Source organism: Indicator indicator, chromosome 3, assembly GCF_027791375.1.
Source record: "Indicator indicator isolate 239-I01 chromosome 3, UM_Iind_1.1, whole genome shotgun sequence".
Lineage (NCBI taxonomy): Eukaryota > Metazoa > Chordata > Aves > Piciformes > Indicatoridae > Indicator > Indicator indicator.
This window is the reverse complement of record NC_072012.1, coordinates 37894331-37919463: the sequence shown is the minus strand read 5'-3', so window position 1 is coordinate 37919463 and position 25133 is coordinate 37894331. Positions and strand designations below refer to the sequence as shown.

General features: G+C 38.2%; 1 protein-coding gene across 1 annotated transcript in view; it reads right to left on the bottom strand.

The window, feature by feature from the left end:
* CNTN1 (contactin 1) overlaps positions 1–25133 on the bottom strand; it is a 136299-nt gene that overhangs the window by 53157 nt on the left and 58009 nt on the right. The window contains exons 19-22 of the mRNA XM_054399983.1: positions 23261–23364; positions 17080–17266; positions 15466–15578; positions 14250–14406 (exon numbers count right to left, since the gene is read on the bottom strand). Of these exons, the coding sequence (XP_054255958.1) occupies positions 14250–14406; positions 15466–15578; positions 17080–17266; positions 23261–23364 (561 nt within the window). The remainder of the gene's footprint in view (positions 1–14249; positions 14407–15465; positions 15579–17079; positions 17267–23260; positions 23365–25133) is intronic.

The following is a 25133-nucleotide window of genomic DNA, read 5'->3' as shown; positions in this document are numbered from 1 at the left end:
TTTTGTTTTGAGCTGGCCTTCAGTAATGAATTTAAGTGTTATTAGTAAGACAGATCTGAAAGGTAGTGTTTTTCAGATCAAAGCCATGACTCATGGATGAAGCTCTATGGAAACTCCATCAGGGGTCAGAAGACAGGCTCCAAGATGGAAACAATTATTTCCTCTCCTGTTTCTACCACAGAAGGTGGAAACAAGTACCTTTAGGATCCTGGTTTCTCCATTTTCCCACCAGAGAAAAAGTCTGCAGCCAGAATTTCAGAGCTTTCCCCACAGAATTTATTTTCAATTCCAGCCACATTCCTCTTATTGTCCACCCTTCTTTCTAGGTTCATCACCCTACACCTCCTGGCCCTGGTCATCACCCAAATCAAGTCTTTCTGCTGCTCTACTCTCTTCCCTGTTCCCTAAACTATTCTTCACCCTTTTTCTCTTGCTTCTGACACTTCAAAACTCTCCACTGCTACTATTTCCATTCTTTCCCCTACTGCTGTAGGATGCTTTATGAATTTTCCTAAATTTTTTCTGATATCCAAGCACTTGGAAAACCAAAAGAAGAGACCTAACAATCCTTCATCAGCTAAGCTCAGCTGTAAAATGTACATTTCTATGAATAGCCCCTTTTTCCACAGGAAGCAGGGTATCCACCTCAGTGAAAGGCAAAACTAAGGAAAAGATCAAAAAATTGTTTTTCTATCCAAAAAAAGAGGAATTTTATGCTTAATATGAACATAAATGAATCTTCAAATATATTTTCATGTGCAGTTTTTGTGCATGCATAACAACTGCACATTTTGGCAACTGTGAAAGTATCTGGGCGTATTTATCTGTACTTTTTAGTGAGTTATGAGACACATTAGTATTTTCTGTAGTCTTTATCCCCAGCTATCAAAGCAGTGGTTCTTAATGAATGAATAATATCCATAGAAGAAAAGTAATCCAGATTTCATATTTACGAATATCCACAGAAAATATATTCTGCTTTTGACAAATCAACATAATGCAGTTGGAAAGACACAACTAAAGTTGTCTTGAATGCTTCTAGTGAAGGAAAACATGAAAAAAAGCTTGCTGAGTGAAGATGAATGAGCAAGCATGAGGAAATTGCCATTTGCATGTAGCTGTTCTACAAAGCGACAGGAATAATAAATCTTCCCCTTGAGACGTCGTCACTGGCTCCAGAATTAATAGTAAGCAATTCACTCCATTACAGCAATTCCTTACAAGGATTAGGCACTGTTGCAGAGATATATATAACACAGCTTTCTACAAGGAAGCAAATCCTACCCTTAGATGCATTAACAGAGCATTAAGAGGACAAACACACATTAAACAGATCATCTCTTCTGTTTTGTTGCTAGATTACTGACCCACATGTCAGGAACCATACTTCACTGGAAACACTATTCACCAGTGCATGACAGCCAGTACACTTCTGTGGCTCATGAATGGAAATTAATGTAAGTTTGCTGGAGTACAGACTACAAGATTTAATTCTGTGCAGTAATGCAATTGTCATCTGTCTGTTTTAACAAACTTGAAAAGCACCAGATAAAGACTAAATGAACATGCACAAATAAACACGTGTAAATGAAAACAGAAGGATTGTTAGGCTACTTCTGAAGTCTGGATATATTTAGTACCTAAAGATTCATTCTTTCCTTAGTGTTATAATATGTGATCTCTCCTCTCGACCAGCACCTTGCATATCCAGTGTGCATACCATTGTCTGCTGCAGTCATCAAAGTCAAGGCCAAAACCGGATCAGCATCACATGGCCTAACTACAATTCTCAGACACCATTTATGGGCTTCATATCAAGAGCCCTTATTTCTTTCAAATGATGAAACACACACCTTAAATTTGTTGTTTGTTTGTTTTCCAACAGCCCTAAGCAAAAGTTGTGAAATGTTGCAGTATTTCCATGGAGGTCTGAGTACTGCCTGCCATGAAGTTCCTGGAGTTGGCATTTTCAAGGCAAGGACTAAGCTATCTATAGAAACATATACTCAGAACACAGCTTAACACTGAATACAATTTGCATGGGATGTGTGCAGTTAACCTATCTTTTCTTCCTGTTGTCTCAGCAGCCTCTCTTACAAACGGTTGCTTATCTGAGTAAAAGAAGGGAACAAGTGCTAGAAGGGTTTTCTTTCAGTAAGATCTTTACATCTCATAGGAACTTCTAGTGACATCCCACTAATCCACAGCTTTCTATTTGTATTTTAAATTTTCTGTTTTCATCTCAATCACATAAAGTCTGGGAGGAAATCTTTTACATTTCTGAATGGAGATCCTAGATTTTACTGAATGGCATACAACAGTCTTCCAATTATACTCAGAAGAAATGAAATAAATTCAATGCCTAAATGAAACAGGCACTGAACCAGTTCAGACTTTGATGTATTTCCCAAGCCTTCATAATAATTTGTTATTAAAAATACATCACTATTTTCTTTAAATGATACTTTAAGATATGATATTTTTGGCCCCTCTCCCAACATTAGTATCTTTTTGTACTGGATTGTAAAAGAAAACTTAGAGGCCTGTTTAGAAATCTTCTTTCATCAGTTCTGTGAATCAGGAAATTAGTTACTGGTCATCTGTGAAGCTGTCAGAAGTGAATAACTTCTCTTCCTCAGTGGAAAGTGCTTGCTGTGCCAACATCCACAAACTACAAACTATTCCTGTTGTGACAAAACTCTATCTCAGATTCTGTTATCAGGACAGATCGTTCAATAATTAATTTGTATTAAATGACATTAGATTTCTTAGTTTCCAGGTACTGAACAGTGAGGGGGATTGTCTACGTGACAACTCTAGTTTGAGGAGTGTGTTTTTGAAGTATCTTAGCTGTCCCCTTTATCTGGGTTTATTCTGCATTATGGAGCTGTCTTTAACACCCTGTGTAGGACTGGGTTAGAGGCAGTGCAAAATAAAACCTGACATGAGCATACAGTGCGGAGCTGGATCCTCATTGCCACTGTTTCCCTCTACAGATCCACCCCTCTCGTGCTGCAGGAATTGTTCAGGCAGATGCAGTCTGGCTATCTGAATGATACAGTTGCTGCAACTCGTTTTTCATGCTACAAGTTATCGTACATTAAGTAATACTAAGGAAGAGAAATTTTCTTACCAGGGCTGGTTATTTTATTATGATTCATGAAGGATTTAAGTTTGTAACTCGTTAATAAATGAGTCTGCCATTGTGTCTTGTCTTGCAAAATAGATTTCTATTTCTCTGAAAGACTGGCCAAATGTCTACTCATTTTCCTGGAAAGAATATTTTCCATTTTGTCTGGGATCCAAGGACTGATCTTCCACCAGGGCCATCTGCTTTTATAGCTCTTCTTTTTACTTTCAGAAAGGTAAATGAAAAGCCTTCTCATATTCTGTTTCTCTTTGCTAACTTGCACACTTCTCTGGGAAAAAAAAAAACAGGTCACCTGAAAAAAACCCCATGGATCTCTGCCTGCTGTTTGTTAGTTTCTTTAGCATCTATTAGGCTTTACTAACACATCTTTTCCGAGTATGGTAGAACAGAAAAGCAAGAAGGGTAGAAATGCAATTTCTTCAGGATAAACTGAACTGCATAAAAAAATTGAGTGGGTTTGTAGTTCTGTCGACTGGCTTCTGAAAAGAAGTTCCACTTTTCCTAGCTGAAAATGCTGTCTTCATGAAAGACTACTGTGAAAGAAACAGGTAGTGTCAGATGACTTAGTTTAAATTCTGCTATCCCTGCTCATGGTAAATGGAAAATAACTGAACTAATTAGAATATGCTTATCTTGCATCACTGGCATCATTGCTAAGTCATGGATCCAACTTTCCCTTGTCTAGGAATAGCTTTGTTTGGGCACGAGGAAATTTTCCTCTTGCCTGTGCCACAAACCTTTCAAGAAAGGTGCTATGGAGTAATACATAGCCCTGTGAATTCCTATTTTGCAGCAGAGTAGATGTATAGATGGAAACAATACTGCCTGTGCACCTGCCTATGCTTTGTGCCATATTAAGGTTTGCTGTACATATGTGAAACAGCTTTAAAACTATTAAAAGAAAAGGAGAGAGAACAGTTAAAACTTATTTGAAGTGCTGATGATGATCTGGGTTGTTTGTCCATGCCATGGTGCCACTCTGTCGTCTCCTACTTGAAAATCCATACGCCAGAGCCAAGCAAATGTTTTGTTTTGTTCTGGCACTAGCACTTGGCATGTTGGTAGTGGCAGCATGCAGCAGCAGGGGTTTCTTTTCCATTGGCTCTGGCCCTGCTACCGACCTGGGCTGCCAAAATGAAAAGATGTTTTAGACTCTGGGGAAAATGAGATTATTTTCAGTCAGTGGGCTACTAATTAACTGTCAATAAATGCAGAATTTTTTTTTTCTCAGAAATTTCTTCCCCTTCACGTATATTAATGCTCATTATAGATTCTTTTGCATGGAGAGTTAAACAGAAGACCAGAGGTAATATTTTTTAAATGTACTCCTTTAAAGCATTATACTCAACAAATAATCGCAAGAGCAACTGTGGAGGTCCCCCTGTGACACAGGCAACAGTTGTAGTTGTACTGCAAATAAATTTTGTGAGTTTCAGGATCACTTACATGACTTAAAGGCTTGTCATACCTTTGATCATCTGCCCTGGCCCTCAAGTTGTGAGTGGTTACTCCAGAAAAACTGACTTACCAGGAGCACCAGGACTATTTCCAGGCCATGTAAGGCAGAGTCATATGCTCTGCTAGGATGAGGTGTTCACTGCTGGAAACTGCCTGCTGAAGCATCAGGAGGAGCTTGGAGTGAGTTTCCATAGCTCACCCCTGCAGAAAAACTTATCTGTGATTATGCTGATTGTCTGGTGTGGAAAAACACTTGGTTGTAAATGTTCCAACATAAATGTATTCTGCATTGCCTAAGAAATCATGGTTGACAGTCATTCAGAGGAATTTGATCATTGTTGCAAAGAGTCATTGCAGACTAGCTTTTCAACAAAAAGGGCTGTATGTTTAAGGAAAAAATGGAAGGCCAGAAGAGAAAGTTTCATTGTAACCCTGAAAAGATGGCATGTCTGGGGATTTCTCCTTCAAGAAAATGGGGATTTGGGAATATTTTTTACAAATAAATTCACCCGATATGTCACTCCATTTACAAATGCTTCTCCATCTGCTTCCTTGAGTGCAGCAGCACAGCAAGCAGGGAACAACAGGATCAGGAAACACCCAGGGCTGGGGAGCAACATGGCAAAAACATAGCTGATAAAACTAGTGGGCTGAAAAGCAGCAAAGAAAATAAGTTAGTTCAAGAGGCTGGCCCAGTTTGAATTTGGCCTTGGCTCTTCACAGGGCAGAAAAAAAAAATCTTAGATTGGGCAGAAAGGAAGAAAGCAAACAGCTGGCCTAGCAGGTGCCTCCCCAGAGCAAAACAGTGTAATGTTTACTGATAAGGAGATACTTTGAAGAACTGAGTTCTTGGCCATCTAACTCTTGCTTCTATGAACAGGCTTTGGAATACAGTGAAAGTGAAATATAAGATGCTACAGGCAATATTCTTTAAAGGCAAGAATATTCTGACATTGAAGTCCTTCAAGTATTCTGAAAATGGCATGAAACATTTCAGTATATAACAAGATGTACTATGTCTAAATATATCTGTATCTATCTATCTATATATATATATATATATATGAAGAGGGCAAATACAGAAGTATTATCACTGTCACTTAAAAGGTACTTTCAAGTTAGGAAATACGTGATTTTATCTACTCTCTAAATCTGTAGCAACAAATAAATCTGTTTATACACAAATATGAATCTGTCAAATAATCACAGTACAAACTGTAAGTGTAAGGAAACATTTACCACTGAATGTATTGTCAGTAGATCTGAAGTTGGGAATTACACTGTTTGAAGGAGCACAAAATACCTAGATGTACCTAGTTGCACCTCTGGGACTGTCTAGTCTGACCTCCCACTCATGCCAGGACTCCTGCCAACACTGGATGTCATCAGCTGCAGCTTTGCCTAACTGCCACAGTTAACTCTCTGGGTAATCTGTGCCATTGCTGCACTACCATCGGGGTGAAGTTTTTCCTAATGTCCAGCCTGAACCCCCCAAATTGCAATTTCTGGCCACTGCTCTCCTTTGCGTAATTTGCCATTGCCAAAATTTTGGATTCACCGTCTTTGTAATCGCTCTTTGCACAGTTAGTAACCATGCCTCTGTTAGATTGCCCCACGCCAGCGCACTAAGCCTTGCTGTTTATTAAAGGAAGTAGACTCTTTCCTTAATACTAAAGAGCTGTGCACCTTCCTTACTACCAAAGAGTGTAGTCCCTTGGACTTTGCCACTGAAGTAACTGAAAAAGTATCACTGCTGTCTTTGTCAGAGAATGACTGAGTTTTGTTTCCGTGAGAGATTTTATCAAAAGATGAGTTACAGCAGGAATCCAACCTAGGTCATAGATTCATAGAATATCTCCAGGGATGGGGCCCCAACCACCTCCCTGAGCAACCTGCTCCAATGTATCACCACACTCATAGTAAAGAACCTGTTCCGAGAATCCAGTCTAAATCTGCTCTTCTCTAGTTGGAAGCCATTGCCCCTCACCCTATCACTACAGGCCTTCGTAAACAGTCTCTCCCCATCCTTCTTGTAGGCCCTCTTCAGGTACTGGAAGGCCGCTATAGAATCATAGAATGGTCTGGGTTGGAAAGGACCTCCGAAGGCCATTTAGTCCTCCGCAGCAAGCAGGGACAACCTCAAATAGATCAGGCTGCCCAGAGCCCTGTTGAGCCTCACTTTGATGGAGTGATTCGCTTTCCTAATTAAGAAGAAAAGGAATCTGGCTAGATTAGGTGCATAAAACTGAGAGGTGACCAAAACTGAGAGGTATGAGTATGCCACCACTCCAAGGCACCCATAAAAAGTAAGATAGATTGTTAATAATTTAACTGAAAAATACCACAAAGATTTGAATAAGGCAGCTTCATGTCTTGCTAGTGAAAATTAAAGCACATAAGAATTGTCATGACAAGAAAGTATTCCCTTCTTTATTCCTTCACCCCTGTGATCATGTCTGCAATCCTGTCTAGATTGTTAAGGGGAAAAAATTAATGAGATGAGTCTTCCAAAGATTGCTTTAAATCACTCTTAACACTACTTGGCTAGCTTTGATTTCTCAAAGCAATTAAAAGTATTGCATAATGTACTTCAATAGTTAAATTTCCTACCAAAAGGTGAAAGAAGAATATGCATTTGTATTAAATTAAATCATTATGCATCAAAGGGCTTACACTATTAAAGCAAAATACTAATCTTGGCATTCACTCAATGAACTACATGATTATTTCTGTGATATTCTTCTTTGCTACAGTGCCACACTTAAGCATAAGAGAGTTAAATAACAATCTTTTTTATTTTTTTGCATCTTCCTCTAATCATAATGAATATAAAAGATAAAACATTCTGTTTCATAAAAGAGAAGCGGTTTAATGTTCCTGTGTGGTGTAACAAAAAAACCGAAAGTAGCTATAAGATATATCTCAATGACTAGAAAAATAATGGAGAAGTATAGTTCAGACAAACTGAACATGAATGGCAGACCTTTAATCCACTGATGAACTGATGATTCTATTGAAACACAGGCAAGCAAAAGCTTACTGAATTGTTTAAAAAAGATATTTTTGACTGCACAATGAACCAAAATGTACTTTTCTTCTTCATAAACATTTTAGAAGTCAGGCATGGTTTGGTGGCTAACATCTAAACTGTTAGAAAAAGTAAAGAAAAGTATTTAAGGCTTTTAGAGGAAGAACTAACCCTTTGTTGATCAATTACATATTGTTCAGGCATTTAATTGCACACTTTTCTGAAGCCAGGACTATACGGTTAACTTAAGTGAGTCTGACCAAAGGCCCATCTAGCTCAGGACACTGACTCCAAGAGTGGTAACAGATGCAGAGGAAATGAAAGGAAAATAAATATATCATGGCATACAGAACATGACTTTCCTCTGACATTCTTTTCCGTTTGTGTCCAAGTGGCTCCTAAGCTACTTTGTAGCTCCTGTTCAGTTGCACCTGAGTCTAAGACTGAATATGTGGTACAGTTTTAAATAAGGGCTGATAGAGCAAGCCTGTGTTTGTAACTTTGCTCTACACTCCCCCGGTAGCAGGAAGTTCTACAATTCAATTTTGTGCTATGCTTACATTACTGAGTACGGTCATTCTCATAATGTGAAGAAAAGTGAGTAAGATTTTCCTATTTACCTCTCTTACTGTTGTCCATAACTACCTTACCAGCCATCCTTACCTTCTTTGCCTCTCTTGAATGCCTCACAGAGAATTCTCTTCATAGCTGTGTTACTCTTGCTGATTTTCTCTGTACTTCTACAGTACTTTTCTTTGCTATCTTCTAGTATCTTCAGTACCTTTATTTTCTGAGATCCAAAAAGAAGATATGTTCCCTCTGACAGTCACACCTTCCTATAGCACTTTTGCAGGCTTCTGGACAGCCAGCAAAATCTCCACTATGTAACAAACTGAAACATGTACCAAGGTGTATGAAGCTGCAATAGACTTCTCTTTTGCTAATGCTTACAAGGCGCTGTACGGTTCTAATGCCTTCATATGACCACGCAACAGACATCAGTGGGAATTCTGCAGACAGATCCCAGGCACAGGACGTGGCATCTCAGACTGAAGATGAAAGCAGGAAGAAGGTGCATAGTCCTTTTCAAGACAGTGACCGCTTTTTCTGTTTTCTGATACACAGCAACTACAGATTCTTGTCTTGTCAGTATTCTCTGATAATCAACAACCTATCCTGTTCTTGTTTTGAGTGATATTGTTCTCTGTTGTGTTCTAAATCCATGTACACATACATTCCATTTCTAGCTATAAAGCCTGTCAATCACCATGGCACGGCTTAGTTGTGAGCCTTATGGCTAAAAATGAAGTTTTGTTGTATTCACACTTGGTGTGTATCCAACCATTCCCATATAAATAAACATAAATGGAAACATACTTTTAGTTTAGTAGAAGCTTTTCTGGTATGTATAATAAGTTCCAAGATCAGTAACACAGGACTGTCATGCCAGTTAGAGGACTGCTTTCATCAGTATTCCTTATGATTTTTACCTGTGTTCTCATTTCTTGTTACTACAACCATCTTTGCAATAAGTGGACATTTTCAAATTACGATCAAAAGTACCACATAAAAAGTGAATGGCCACCTGATTTACTTGATACTCATATGTGCAAGAAATACTAATGTCTCCTTTAAAGAACAGTAATAAAATAAAAACATAAAATAAGAAAATATTTTTATGAGTTACTGCAGGCAAAAAATTTTGCATTTTCCTTTGAAAAAGCTGTGCTTCAAAGTAAACACTTTTTCAGGATCCTAAAACATGCCTCTGGCAAATGGAATTCATATGTATATGCATATGTGTGCAGTGAACACAGAGAAGCTGTAACTTTATTCTCTTGCTATAAGCATATACAACATATAAATTATTGTCCATGCCACTATTTAAACTGAGAAATTAACCTAATTTCATATTTGAAGGTGAAGGTGCATGGTGAAGGCTGCCCCTTCTTACTGCAGAGGAGGCTGGACTAGATGACCTTCAGAGGTCCCTTACAACCCAGACCATTCTATGATTCTATGATCTTCCTGTTTTCAAAAATCAGGAGTTGCCTCCCTACCTCCGCACTCAGATGTAATTTTAAAATTTGAGAGCTATTTCTATTTTTTCCTTACTGTCATAGACTAATTGCACTGAAGCAACAAAAGTACAAAGTGCCATTTGGTTTTAGTTCCTACTGATTGCAAGATTGCTTTGATTGCATTAATATTACCATTATGACAAAGCACTGCAATCCTAAAAGCGTGCAAGAAAGAAAGAAAGAAAAAAAAATCTCAGCCTTTTAATAGATTTCAAAGAAAACAGATAAGCCTATTATTAGCCACTGAAACTGAGTCCTTTGGTTAAACAAGCATTTCCAACTCTCAGCTGGTTGTGGTATCTCAAGAATGAATTTTAAATCGTGATGCTCATTAATTCACTGTAATGGGTTTGAAAAGTATCTCCAAACCCTTAACTGTACAACAGGCATTGGCCAATAAAATACAACAGTTCATGACTACATTTTACACTGCTCAATATATATACACCAAATGATTTTATGGCAAGCATTTCCAGTCACAGGATTCATCCTATCAGGTTTCAGTAATGGCCACTATATTGTAACTTTCTACCAGCACAGTAGCTTCATCTCCTCCTGTTTGGTCTCCATGCTGTATGTGTTCATGTAGAGGCACTTCAGCTGGGCTGTCAGCTGGGTCACCATCTTAGAGAAACACCCCTCAGTTCCCTTCAGGTGTTACACTGACATTTCCCTCTTGGCTCTTACCACCTCAGGAGCCCCTTGCTGCACTGTCCCCAGCATACTTCAGGACAACAGGCTGAAGGCTCTTACTAGCACCTTGTCTTTGGTGTGTCATCCCATAGTTTGTCACAAGCCCGATATTTACTTTAAAGCCCTGTCAATCAGCTTTGCAATTTCCTGAGCAAAGACTCCTCTCCTTTTGAGAAAGGTGTCTTCCATTTGGTGTCAGCAAGCCTGGTGCTGTGCAAACCATTCCCCTGTCAAAAAATCCAAAATTGTGGCTGTGAAACCAGCCATGGAGCCTGAATACATCTGTTCTTTCCAATGTCACTGTCTGCAAGGAGAGAGGAAAAAGTAACCTGTGCCTCAGATTCCCCTAACAACTGTCCAACAGCTCTGAAGTATCTTTTGATCACTTCTGGACTACAAGTTGCAGCTTTCTCCTCACTTACATGGAAGACCAGTAACAGGTAAAAGTCTGAGGACTGTATCATCAAGAAAATAGTTTTGTTTTGCAAAAGGGTGCAGTTCAATACACCTGAAATATAGGCCAAAAGATGTCTTCTGATATTTTGACTGTCTCCAGCTACTGATCCAGAAGACCTCAGGTCTGCTGTAGATCATGTCATGCCTGCCAGGATTGTGTGGATGTCCCTGGTAATCTGGGGCATCTCAAATGCTACAGGCTTTGTTTAAGCTTCTCAATTACACCCTAGATGACAACTATTATAAATGAGAGCTTAGACATTAACTCGAGTTTATTATGTAGATTACTTTGGACTTGATATTCTGTGAACAGTAGGAAAACACCTGTCTGGAAGAGACATAGGTTTTCTAGACATTCCTCTCTCTTTGATGCAGCCTTTCAGTTTGCATAAGGGCTGGTCATTCCTTGTCAGGCTATTTTGAACAACTGCCCTAGTTGCTTAATTTGCCCTATTCACTCATGCAGGAAAATAATTTGGCTTGCAAACTCCAGATTCAGATGCTTAAAGGTCAAGTAAGGCAATGGTTGTCTCTGAATTTTATAAGATGCCTTATGTTTTGCCTTAGCTATTGTTTACATCTCTTGTTAAATACATAAATTCCACTTTGGCCAGTCAACCACTAGAACACACATTCCTATCAAAGTAAACCTTCTCTTCTTTGTAAGTTTCTGAGAAAAAACATCATTACCTGAAAGCTGCTCACCATTTTATAATCCCTTTTGGGCAATTATTCTACATTCTGTCAAACTACTGGAAAATTTCCTTAAGAATAAAAATTAGGAGACATATTTGCCATATATAGGTGTTAAAGCTACCTTTCATTCTGCTTTTCAGAAAAAGCATGATTTGAAACCAGAAATAGCCTGAAATACTCGCCCAGTTATCTGTATATTGCATATGCCAGAGATGAACCTGCTCTTTGTCTCCTTTTCTGTCTTCTTTCCTAAACTGAGCCAGGGAATGCTGCTTTTATCTATGCCATGAGAGGCACAGCCAAACTCTGTCTAGCTGGAGTATGGTAAGTTGTGGCTGAAAAGTTGCCTGCAGTGTGAAAACAGAGAATACAAAACTCTATGAACTAGCATTTGTATAGAGTACTAGCTCTACCAGAGGTGCTAACTCTGTAGAGGCATGCTTGGGGCAGGCATTACTGGCAAAGCTGATAAACTTGGGCTCAACATCGTACTGACATGATGGTTCTGCTTCCAGTCTGGAAAATAATCTCTCTGCTACTACCTAAATGGTCTTTACACCACGCTGATGACAGATTTTAATATATGTTTGATACAAAGATGACCTAAGACATGCCTAAAGATAGCAGTTGCTCCAACTTTTTTGCAGCTCATAAAACATTTAAAAAGTGATTCCCCCAATGCATTGCAGGTTTTGTAAAAGTGGTTGACTTCACACCCCAAGACATTCTCATAGAAAATGGCACCTAACAGAGCGTATGATACGTGGATTAAGAATTCAAACAGAATTCAGAATTCAAAACACAATTGTTGAGGAATGGCCATTCAATTTCTAGTGTAATTCCACAGTAAACAGTGGTAGATGAAACACAGTCCAAACATTTTCACTCAAAACCAGAAGTAAACACCTAAGGAACCGTGTACATGAACCAAAATTGCAAAGCAGTAAAAACTGATGACAACAACACATTCATATAGAAACCCAAACAGCATGGGAACTTAAGCCATTCAAAACCAACTATATTTCACCATAGCCACATACAAAGTTACACACCTAGGAAAAAGGGAGACATGCCACACAGATCAGGATGGGACACAGTAGCCTGGAAAGTAAGGATTCCAGGACTGATTTAGAATTGGTGTTGGACAAGCAAGATGAAAACCATTTTATAGTCCAGCACAAGGAAATAAATGAGTAATGAAGGCCTTTCATGAATATTGATGGGAGTAGTATCTGTAGGGAGGCAAGGCTACCTCTGCAGACAGCAGAGCTAAAACAGTGCACATAATCATAGTATCTACAGTCCTAAAGAAATTCTCAGAAGCTGGAGAAGTTAAAAAAAAGTTGTTGAAATTATTTAAGACCTGAAGAAAATGTTACGCAGAGAAATTCAAGGTACTCCACCTGTTTAGCATATAATTAGTCAAGCTACTGATATAATACATTTCTTAATGGGGAGAACACATCAGGCACAAAAAGACTCTTTAATCTAGACAAAAGATATAAAAGGAAGCAATGGCCAGACTCTCCAAATGGATAAATATAGTTAAAATCTAGTCACAAAAAATGTTAACAGTGCAGGTGGTTAATCATGAGAATAACACATTTGGCAAAGGATGGATTCTCCACCTTTAGATTCCATTTGACAAAATGTGGAATAGATGCTTCCTATAAACAAAAATGGTGATACTGATGAGTTAACATTAGGTAATACAAACTGTACATAGTATTAAAAAGCAGTATACTGGAGGTCCACTCTTTTAGGAATGGGAAGCTCCTCTTACAGTACACAGATAATATAGCACAGGCATTGCTTTATTTAAAAGACACAATAATGGCTACACCAGCTGTGTGACAAGAATACTGCTAATATTTAATCATTAATATTCCTCAAGTCCATTTTTAAATGACAAAGAATACAATGCAAGCATTTAAATTGTAACCTTTGAAAGATATTATCCAAGTACTTGATATTTATTTCTGTGTTCTACTTCAAACACTGTGCTGAGGCACTACCTAGATTACAAAACTAACAGAAAAGACATGCGCAGAGCATGCCTGAGCTTGTATTCAGAGTCAAAACTGAACATAAGTTGAACCAGTCTGACCCATGGTCTGTTTTCCTCCTTACCTATCATCCAAACCACTCTAATGCTGAGCATGTTGCATTTCTCATGGCTTATTTACATTTTTGTGTCAGAGCTCCCCTCTTGCCTGAAAAGTGGAACTTCCCTAGCTATTGGTCTATGGATCACTGTGGACCACTCACTTTTCTCATTTATTTTGCTCATAGTGGTAGTTAACGTAGGAATGAGATAGAGAGGCAACAAGAACTAGAACCCACAGGATTACTGCAAGTTAACATCTTCAGTCTGAGGACTGCATCATGTACTTGTGCTTGCAAGACTACTAGACATGGCAGCCTAATGGAGCACCAGTTTGATATTTGGGAGACTAGCAGTGCTTCCAGGATTGAGCGGGACTGCTGCTGAAGTGTCCTGTGTGTTTTATGAGTTTTCAGAAATATTTGAAGATATACTCTTAATTCTCAGAGCACTCTGAGAAGTGTTACCTCTCAGATTCTGGATAGGAATGGTGTGCCCATCTCTAGATAGTTAACAAGAGGAAATTATTCAGTTCAAGATTTTCAGGAGTGTGGGAAAGAAGCAGGGAAGTTATCTCCTCACCTGAAATTTTTATTTGAGCTACTTCTCCATCTCCTCCTTCACTGTGTGCACGGACCTCCACAACATATTCGCCATCACTGGGGACTGGGACCTCTATTGTGTGCTTTCCAGTTGAAAACAACTTGCCTTCATGTTGCCCATCTGGTCTATAAAGTACCTAGGAAAGTCATAATAAGTATAGTTATTGAAATGGTATATTTCTATGAAAACACACTTACCTATGTGTCAATGAAAAAGAATTAGGTTTTTACTTATATATGAAGCCTATATACACCACAACAGTAACTGATGCTACTTTTTCCATTTTTACATCAGATGAATCTGGACAGGATGCTTCCTCCTTATTTTCTCTGTTGTAAAATTATGGTACCTTTGAAAAAATAATTTCAGCCCTTGCATTTGAAATAAGTAAATGATGGAAGATAATAATGCAGAGAGGATCAAATAAAAATCTGAGAACTCAGCTGGGTTTTATGACATAAAATTTGTTACCATTTTCATAAATGAAACAAACACTAATTATATTATTAACTCCCAACTAATGCAAATGTGATGGTATGTATCTTGTGAGACTTACAGAAAATACCCTCACCCTTCTGAAATAATCTCTCTGAAACACTGTCAGCAATTCTCAGGAAGCAGTTCAACTCCTCAAGCAAAATTTGTATGTGGGGATCATGATATTCATTTCCTTACCACCAGGCAAACAGTAAAGTTAAATGGGAATTATTTTTGAAGCTTTCTATATGCCCTGTAGTTAGTATATAAAATCTGCTCTAGTTATATAATTGTATCTAATGAGGTTAAATGTCGTTCCCTTCCTCTACCTTTTCACACTTTAAAGAATTTATGTTCCAGGAACTGTAGCACCCATGGGGATGGGAAAGGAAAGCTGAAACAATGCATATTGGTATAAGGAAAAACTACTGAAGAGTTCATATTTTTTAAGAGCTATTTTTAGCAGGGTGCTGCAGTCACTGATCTACATTGTCCCACCCAAATGAATTCCAGTGCCCTAATGCTTTCTCATTGTATTGACTAAGCCCACTGGCTTTGCCCTAAGCCCACTGGACGTCTGTGATCTCTGAGCAGGATACCTTTGTCTTTGGTGTGTAACTACGTTTAAGTCTGATTAGATACAAAAGTTCGATACTGTATTATAAAATGTACCTCATGCAGCATACACAAAGATAACAAATATTTTCAAAGATCATACTTTGTATCCTTCAACTGCAGACTCATTTGACATTGCCTTCACGTGATCCCAGGTGATGATGTACCTTGAACCAGATCTTACAGAACTGATAATTCTTGGACGTTGGCTTGGTGCTGAAAAGCAACATAAATGCTGAACATAAATATGCACATAAATGAGGTTTCATAAACATTCACTGACATTTTTATAAAGCCATGCAAAAAATTTGCAAAGGGAAATTATGCTGATCTTTATATGATTAAGAGAATGAACTGGAGTGAACTGCTACAGCTCCAGCCAGGCGATTTTGGAAGGCTTTTGCAGTGGCTGCTTTGTGGGTTTGCCTCTCTGTCTTGCCAGAATGGAAGTGGCCAGCATTACCCTTCACTATGCTGCTGACCATGTGTGTTTGCTGGCATGAAACTATGTTCCAAACCTCCCAGAAACGTGGCTTAAGTCATATTTATTCATCGAGATTAAACGTTTAACTAACCATTTAAAGGTATTCCTACAGTATTTAATTCAGTAGAAATTAAAGTACCCCACTGCAGAAACCATTAATTATATTTCACACAATAAAATGGTCTTATTCAACAAAAATTAACCCTGCAGGTACAAGTTGCACAACAGATTATTTAGTGACAGAAATCCTCACATTAGTTGTACATATTTTAGCCCATATAAGTGTGTTTTAAATACACAAGTTGTATTACTTAATTGAAAATTGCTCATCATATGTTAGTACTAGGTATCATCATGAAGTTAGGAGCTATATTCAGAAATCTATTATGACAAGTAAATTCAAGAGTGTGACTCCTATCATCCACTTTTCAAGGCTGCCTGATTCTGGCTCCCTCTACTGTTAATGAAAACAGCAATTTGCCACATTTTAATTGCCAGAATACAATGCTTCTCATTGCTGATTAAACGCAGACAGTGCACAGCTGCCTAAGTAATAGCTGGTCAGAATTGTTCATCATTTGGAACAGTATGTCCAGCTTGAGGCCGTCCAGTAGAAGAAAGACATTGGGTAATTTGGAACGAGTTCAGCAGAGAGCCATCAACCCAGTGAGGAGCTGGAGCACTTGCCCTGTGAAGGGACAGTGACACAGATGGGCTTGTTCATCCTGGAGAAGAAACTACTTTGGAGAGGTCCTAATAGCCCTGTCTGTTCTTATGGGGGCTTCTTATCAAGAAGTAGGATCCAGGTTCTTCGAAGTGGCATGGAAGAAGGATGAGTGACAAATGGCACAAATTTGATTAAAAGAGGCTCAGGAAACGTCAGGCAGTGGAACAGGTTCCTGAGTGAGGCTGTGCAGTGTTTATCCCTGTAGGTTTTGAAGATCCAGCTGGATAAAGCCCTGAACAACCTGATCCAAGATTGTAGCTCACCTTGCTATGAGTCTACAATCAGTTTCTTCACTGCCTTTTGGATGCTATCCACATTGTACGTGGCAACAAAAGAGAGGACGGAGAACCTTAGTAGAAATTTTCAGATAAAGAACCAATCCCATGTAAAGGGAGTACACTGGGTATATGGATGAGAAGCCACATTTGAAAAAATGATGGACAAGATGCAATCTGCAATAATGAAGTACATGACATTATCTTCAACCCAATGTTCCATTTACTTACGTGCTTTCCTGGTAATAATATCGATGGTCCTACTGGGAGGTCCATAGCCTGCACTATTGAAGGCAGAAACATCTACATGGTAGCGAGTATTTGGCTTCAGATTTTCCACTTTGGTTGAATATTCTTGATTGCTCACTTGTACCCGCTGTGCAGCTGCCTCCTTATCATGAGCAGCCCAGTAACGAATCTGTAAGCAATGAAATGGGAGGATTAAATTTAACATATTTAGTCACAAAGAAAGCTTATAAAAAAAACTTATGCATGTTGGGTATTTCTCTACCACATACTCTGGGTAATAAGTGAACTGAAGCATGGAATTCCTTCTACAGATAATGATTTTAACCCAGTTGCACATAAAGAAATGAAAACATATTCAGATTTTATTATGAAACCTTTTCTCACAGTGGTTTAACTTGTTCTCACCTAAGGCATTAGAAGTCTGGGAGATGAATAATGCCTTCAGAGAACAGGGCTATTTTCCTCTTGCTGTTTTGTTTGAGCATTTTACTGACCTCTAATATTGTTTTCCTACACTACAGAAGACTAAACACTGCTAATGTTTTCACAATATTTTGTATAAAGTATCTTACAGATTCCTCTACCTAGGAAATGAAAGGTATTCAGTCATGTTTTCTGTATGTGGAAGCCCAGATATGTGTACCTAATAATTTTCTGAAGTTCTTTGGGTAAGTTCCATCAGACTTCATATTCTAATATGACGTTTGTCAAAGGAGGTTAATGATTAAACCACGGGAAAAGCATCATTGTAAGCCTGTAACATCTTAAAATCCAGAGTCAATTACTGTAACAAAGACATTCTGTAAGGGGCAGTCAAGGGGAAACTGGGGAAGAAAGAGGGTCGCTTCTAGGCCAGGGCACTGAAGGAAAGGAGGCTGAGGGGAGGCCTTATCACTCTCTACACCTACTTGAGAGGAGTATCAGTTGTGGCACCTACCTCTACAACCACCTGAAAGGACATTGTAGAGAGGTGTGTGTTGGTCTCTTCTCAAAAGTCACAACTGACAGAAGATGAAGAAATGGCCTCAAGTTATGCCAGGGGAGGCTTAGGGTAAATATTAGGAAAAACTTGTATATCAAAAAACTGAGCAAGACTGGAACAGGCTCAAGGATATGATGTAGTAGCAGCCCTGGTAGAGTTAGACATTGTTTGGACTTGATGAACTCAGAGGTCTTTTCCGACCATGTTGCCTTTCCCCCCCCCCCCCCGCCCCCAATAAATTGTTCCATTCTACTTTAATGCATTATGCATTACGAAACACCAGTTTAAAAACAACAATTCCTACAGAGAGATGGTGTTCCATAGGATCTGTCACATACAGGGAGTTCTGTTTTGCATGACCTTGTGAGATGCAAATGAGAGTCAAGACACTGTCAGTCTCTGGGTTTTGTCTGGTTTATAACCATTTGCAAAGATTAAATTACTGCAGTAACCTGAAAAAAAAAAGGAAAGCAAGCCATGCTAATTACATTTTGGTTTTAAGTGTTTTTACTCTCAGGGTTTCTGCTCAGCTTCTGCCTGTCCTCCTCGTGATTTTTGGGTATGCTACATCTTATAAAATTGTTTAAGAAGAGGCTCATATTGTTGGCAAATTCAGGCTCTAGGAAAAATCTTGCTTTGTAAGAGTTGTCTGGTGACATCAGGTATCCTTTTAGCCTATCTTTAAATAGAAACCACTTTAATCTTCTGTTCACTGACGTTAGTTTTCCTTGGAAACTTCATTTAAGGAATTAGAGGAGCAGATAGTTTGTCAAGGTGTCAATATTACATTTCTTCTCTTTACAAATTATAAGTACAACCCTTTATTTTTTGGCAAGGCTTTATTTTCCTTTGTTCAGGTGTAAATTAAAATGTTTAATAAAAATATTTATTTTACCTCAGAGCACATACTGTGGCTGAATAAGAGGTGAAACGGGATTTGTCTTCACCTGCTTCAAACGTCTTTGGACTTGACAGCAGTCAGTATCACTATACAGAGGTTACTCTCATCTGAAACTAAAGTCTCTTGCCAGTATTTGCTGCCTCAAGTCTTGCCCACCAATATTAGAGGTTACTCATACTTTCATTATTATAAATTTATCAGTATTTTAATAGCTTTTCTCACTCTTTCCTAGTGCAGAGAGCATCACACTGTATCTGCAGGCCAATCTGTTTCAGAATTTTAAATACAGCATGCATACTTGCCTTTCAGCAGGCACAAACAGATAGTTTTTAGTTATATATCTCCTGCAGTGTTTTGGGAGTTTAATCCCCGATCATACTAAACATCAGTTTAATACACATCAGCGATTTAGGCACTCACATTCAGGAAATTCCCACTTCTCAAGGTAACTCTTTCAGTGAGTTAATAGCCTTTGCCACAAAACAAGTGAGGAATGAACATTAAATTGATCCTGCAGCCTTTACCAGCAAGGTGGTAACCTCCACTTGATGAACGGTTTCAAACTGCATGGATCTGAAACTGTCACAATCATTGCAGCTGGAGTTTGACTATGATCTTCAAGTCAGAATTTTAAAAGTAAGATTAAAATAAACAAACTCTTATAGATAAACTGCTGCTGTTGGATGCAACCAGCTGTATACTGTGAGCTCTTAAGTGGCTGACTCAAGTGTGAGAGCGTACATCAGGAGCCTGAGGACATCATGTCTATCTCTGTTCCTAAGTTCCAGTAAGTTTCTAGCCTGCAGCAAAGGGGTGTCTATGAAATTCTACATGGCCAGAAATTACTATGACAGGACCAATGGTAGCTTTACTGTTGATATTAACTGGCTATCAAAGACTAATTAATTCATTCTATTATTAAGTACCTATTTTACCTAAAGGTGGCAACACACTTTATGTGAAGCTTTTGTTAATAATGGGGCATATGCTGGAAGATTTTTAACACCTCAGACTTGCAAAACTTTCTACAATGCTACTGTTCATCTGCACTACAGTGATGCTAAGCGTGTTAACATAACAAGCAATACACAACATCAAAAAAAAAAAGTGAGAACAACAAATAAAAATGTAAATTACTTCATTGAGAGTATATTACATTTCAAGTAGAAGTAATATAATTTAAAAATTAAATTAGAATCCTAAATATTATTGCTCTTGGCTGCACCGTTGTGGACTAACTAATCCTATAGTGTGTGAGCTGTGTCACACACTCAGAATGTTCATCTTCACCTCTTCATTTAATATACAATCCTATCTATGTATTTGGATCGTTGTAACTACTCTTGAAAAAAAAAAGAAAAATTGAAGTAAGATGACCATCCTGAGTGCTAAAAAAGTACTGTTTTCTTTATTCCTATAATTCTCTAAATAATTAAATAATGTTTAAAGTTTCTTGAAATACCTTGGAAATTTCTTTCACCCTCTTGCCTTATCACTTCAAGAAGTAATATTTCCCTTGTTTGCTCAGTAACCCCTCTGTTTTTCCTAAAGACCTGGTGCTCTGTACTTACCTTGCTACGGTAACTCACAGGTAATGAATCTCCAGAGTACAGAGAAGGGTATTTCAGCCCCAGCTCTAGAGTTTGTTGTAGGAGATAAGTCAACTGTGGGAAGTAATGCCTTAGCCATCACAAATTAGTGCAGCCCTTTGTGCTGAAACTAGGGAAAACATGCTCTCTCTCATGGTCCTCTCCTCTATTCAAACTTTACTATATTGAAATACAGCCCAAGTTGTTTCTGTAAGAGTCATCAAACAATAGCTCTCATATTTATGAAAGTTTTACATAGAAGAATCATAAGAGATACTTTACTCATATTGAGAAAGAATGCTAATAGCATATTTCAGTAAAAAAGAGACAAAGGTGGTGACAAATTTGTTTAATGAAAGAAACCTTTATCTATTGCACAGAAGCAGCAGGAAATACAGACAGTGTCTTTGGAAGTGCATGCACTGAGGAGCTGTGGCTTTTAGCATTCCATTGTAAGAACTCATAAATCTTAAATTCCCATATGGACAGAGATAGTTTTCATACCCTATCTCTTCTTTAAGTGTGAGCTGAGGATACTCCTCTGTAATGGCAAAACGTATCAGCTCACACTCATCACTATGAGGGCAGCCACTCTGACAGTATGCATTAGTGTCAAGAAAATCTGATTCCTTCTGGTGTGAAAAGCATTGTGTCACAGGTGAAATACCTTCAGGTACTTTGCTCAGGGTACTCCCACCTCCTAAATCCTAGCATGTAAAAGGTTGACTATGTGATTTTCAGATACTACTAAAGACCAGTATAAAGCTGAGAAGGTGTTTTGGTGAATGAGGGATTATGCTAACCTGTATTAGAGCTGAGCAGTAATTGAAAAACAAATACTGGATTATTTCTTGATGCCAATAGAGACAGATCCTTCAAGACATACTAATTGGAATTTATAATGTAGTTTTAAGTGCTCCTTTTCCAGAATTTGTATTGCTACTTCACAAAAGCTATCTGCAGCCTTGCTCTTCTGGAAGAGCCATCTCTGTTTCTGCCTGTCCTGTGGCTCTCTCAGGACTAAAGGGAGATCTGATCTTCAGAAGCACAAGACTTCATTTTCTCCTTGATGTAGAAGCATAAGATTGCCCTTTGCTCCTTTTCTTCTTTACTAGAAATGAGGTTGGTGATTGCTCTACAGAGAATTATCTCAGCACTAACACCTTAGTGTGATCCATAGGGCAGTAACTTGTGCCTGTCAGTCTATTTTATGGTGTAGAGAGATGAGAACTGTTTTCCACAGTCCTGACAACTAGGAGATTTCTTTATAAAAAGAGAGAAAAAAAGATTAAAGTAAGAAATTAATATTCTAATGCCACTTCTTGCGGTACACATTCAGGCCACCCCACTTACCACTCCAGCCTTCCTACCTCATTCCCTGTTACAACTCTTGACACCCATTCTCATGCTCTATCACTACTGCAATCCCAACCTCCCTCAGCACTCTTTGTGGCTGCTCTCTCTACATCCCTACAAGTCTGCCAGAGTGTCTGTTTTGATTATTCAGGGAGTGCAGATTTCATGCCTGGTTTCTGTGCAGACTATCCAGCTGGACATTCCACCCAGCTCTCAGTTATGACCATAAATTTGTCCATCCTATTCTAGTTGCACAGCTCCTATGGAATACTGAACTAGTGAGCTGATTTAGCAAATTAGTGTCCTTTGCTCATAAGTTTAAAACTTTTGTGTACAGTGTAGAATTGAGCTTTTTATGAGACACTACGCTAGTTCCTATTGAGATCTTTGCTATTGTTACAGTATCCCAAAACAATGACACAAATCTCATGGAGACACAAACAGAGAACAGGAAATATAGAAACAAGTACTACTAATTGAAACAACATTTATTCATTGATCTCAGTTATAAAATACATTCTGTCAGGTTACTCCACATTTGCATGTGCTCATTTTGGAACACAGACACTACTAGCAAGCAGCCAACAACTTAAAGATGTCACTAGCAAACTAAGGCCCAATTCTTTATTTTGGAGAGCAGCCAAAGTAAACTGGATGCACACAGCAGAGTTCATCAGCATCCACTGTCCATAGATGATGTTATGGCTTCCCACTTATTTCTGGCTGCACCCACCCTGTGGCTGTCATCACCTTTGTACAAAGACAAGAACAATTTGTACCGGTAATACAACTTAGCCTTGGACCAGATGAACATAACTTGAAGCTCCTTTTCATGTGGAGAATAGCAACCACAAGCAAAACATTGATGTCTTGCACAATAGCACTGTCTCTGTTCTGCTGGATTCTGGGCATTTGTCATGTAGTCCAACTTGCTGGGGATTTGTGAGTGAATTATATTAATAACTGCTGATAATTTAAATGGGCCACAAGTTAGTTATAGTTTCACATCTGTGTTGACAATTACACCTAAAATTTAATTTCAGTACGTTTTGAGAATGTAGGGATAGGCATTTGATTGTGTAACACAGGTAAGATTCTTTTATGAAATAATGTCTTTTCTCATTTGAATAGTGAGAACAAACATTTGTTAATGTTTTAGCAATGAAGGGCACACCACCAAAACCAATCTCTCTTAGGATGTGAAATCTGTACAGCAAACAAAAACTGAAGAGCAGTGAAGCCTAAAGGATAGAACGCAAGAACAGGAGTTATTCCTGCATTTAACTACTGAAATTAAATGAATGAGAAGATATACAATGTCACATCTAAACTCACCTGATATCCTTCCACAGATTTATCAGAAACATGGTGCCAAGAAACAGACATTTCAGAAGATGACAAAACTTTTACACTCACATCTGTAGGTACTTCAGTTGGAGCTGGAAGATAAAACACATATTAAAGACCCAATCTCATCCTGTGACAGTGTCATACTTGCTTACAGGGACTCTTCTCACTTCAATATTTTATATTGTTTTCTTGGTATCAGGGAATCTAGCATGTCAGTCTTTAATCTGGTTTTACTCAAGTAAACTTTAAATTCAGTGACGATCTGTATGGGAAAAGACTCCACAAAAACAAAGAAATGATCCTGTCACTTGCCTCATACTATGTATCTTTATGTCTCACCTGGTTCAATGCTGAAATCTGTGTAAATTAAAAACGGGCTTTGATAAATAGAATGAAGCATCCAGTGATCTTTGCACAGATTACATATAGCAGATTTTTAAAACATACACACAAATATTCATGTGTATGCCATTTAGTCATCATGATACAAAGGTTTTATGAGACCAGATAGTAGATGTAGAGCTGGCCAATGGCAATACAAATTTGAACATAGGTGTGAAATAAGCCAATAGCATTACTGCATATGAATAGCACCTCTCTATGAGGCATAAATCACACATTTTATTTGTGTTCTTAGTTCTGGAGAGCAACCAATGCAGAACACAGACCACTATAATGTGATACACTTGTATTCATGGCTTAGAATATTTGGTTCTAATTTCATCATAAGAAGCTGTTATTTCACTGCTGCTTGCATTTTAAGTGAGGTAAGGAATTCAAAAAGCATTAAACTTATCAACGTCTACAAAAGCTAAGTTTTTCAAGCTAAGAACAGTTCTCTGTCACAAATCTAATGAAACAAGTTGTAACAGACAGGCATGGCAGCCCAATCTGAGGAAAGTTTTCATATATTTAATCTTCCAAATGGGCATCCAGTCAACTATGCATCAAAACAGCCACTGCTAAGAAAAAAAATCAGTTACATCTCTCATGAAAAGTATCCTAGGTAACAAAATAATCTTATATGCAAAGTTACCTTTTGTAATTGTCTTTCAGTGACTGTTAATAATGCAAATGTATAATTAAAAAATTATACATTATTGCAAAACTGTTTTCACAATGACAGGAATTTAGATAAGCAAGAGGCCTGTGCACTCATTACTATTAATCATAACTCAGTACTAGCAATGGCAGGCATGACTAGTATTTGTCAGACACGGGATCTGGCTTAAAATATGTGGGAACACAGAAATTTCCCAGTCAATAAAGCAACTGAAGTTGTCCGTGGTTATAACTAGACATACAGAGATATATTACAAGATACAAAACTTAGTGGAAATGCTGTCATTATGTATGGGTGTATATATAGAGATATATATACCCCTCTGGAATACTGCATGGCCATATTGCTGTAAAATCTCAATAATACCTTTGAGAAGTTGTTGTCTGATGGCAGCAGTATCACTTGCTAGTACAGAAGTACAGGTGGAATAGATGTGATCATCTAATCTATTCCCAAACCACTGTCAGATTCTTCTCCATTGTATCAATTACAAAACTTGCCAAAATGTTTCATATTGAACGGTTCCACCTGACGAACCACAAGTGTTTCTGTCAATTGTCTGGACTTTGCTGAAGTCCATTGTAGAAAATTATAAGCCACTGAAGGGACTTCTTTATCTGGAAGCTGGCACATCTGCCACACACTACTGCACATCTGCTTTTTCTCTGTCTTTTAGAGTTGATAGGATTTGCCATGTCTCTGAATTTAGAGAGCTATACAAACACTGCCATTCCTGATGTGGTTAGTATAATCCTAATAAACACATGGGAGCTTATCAATCAGCTGTCAATAACA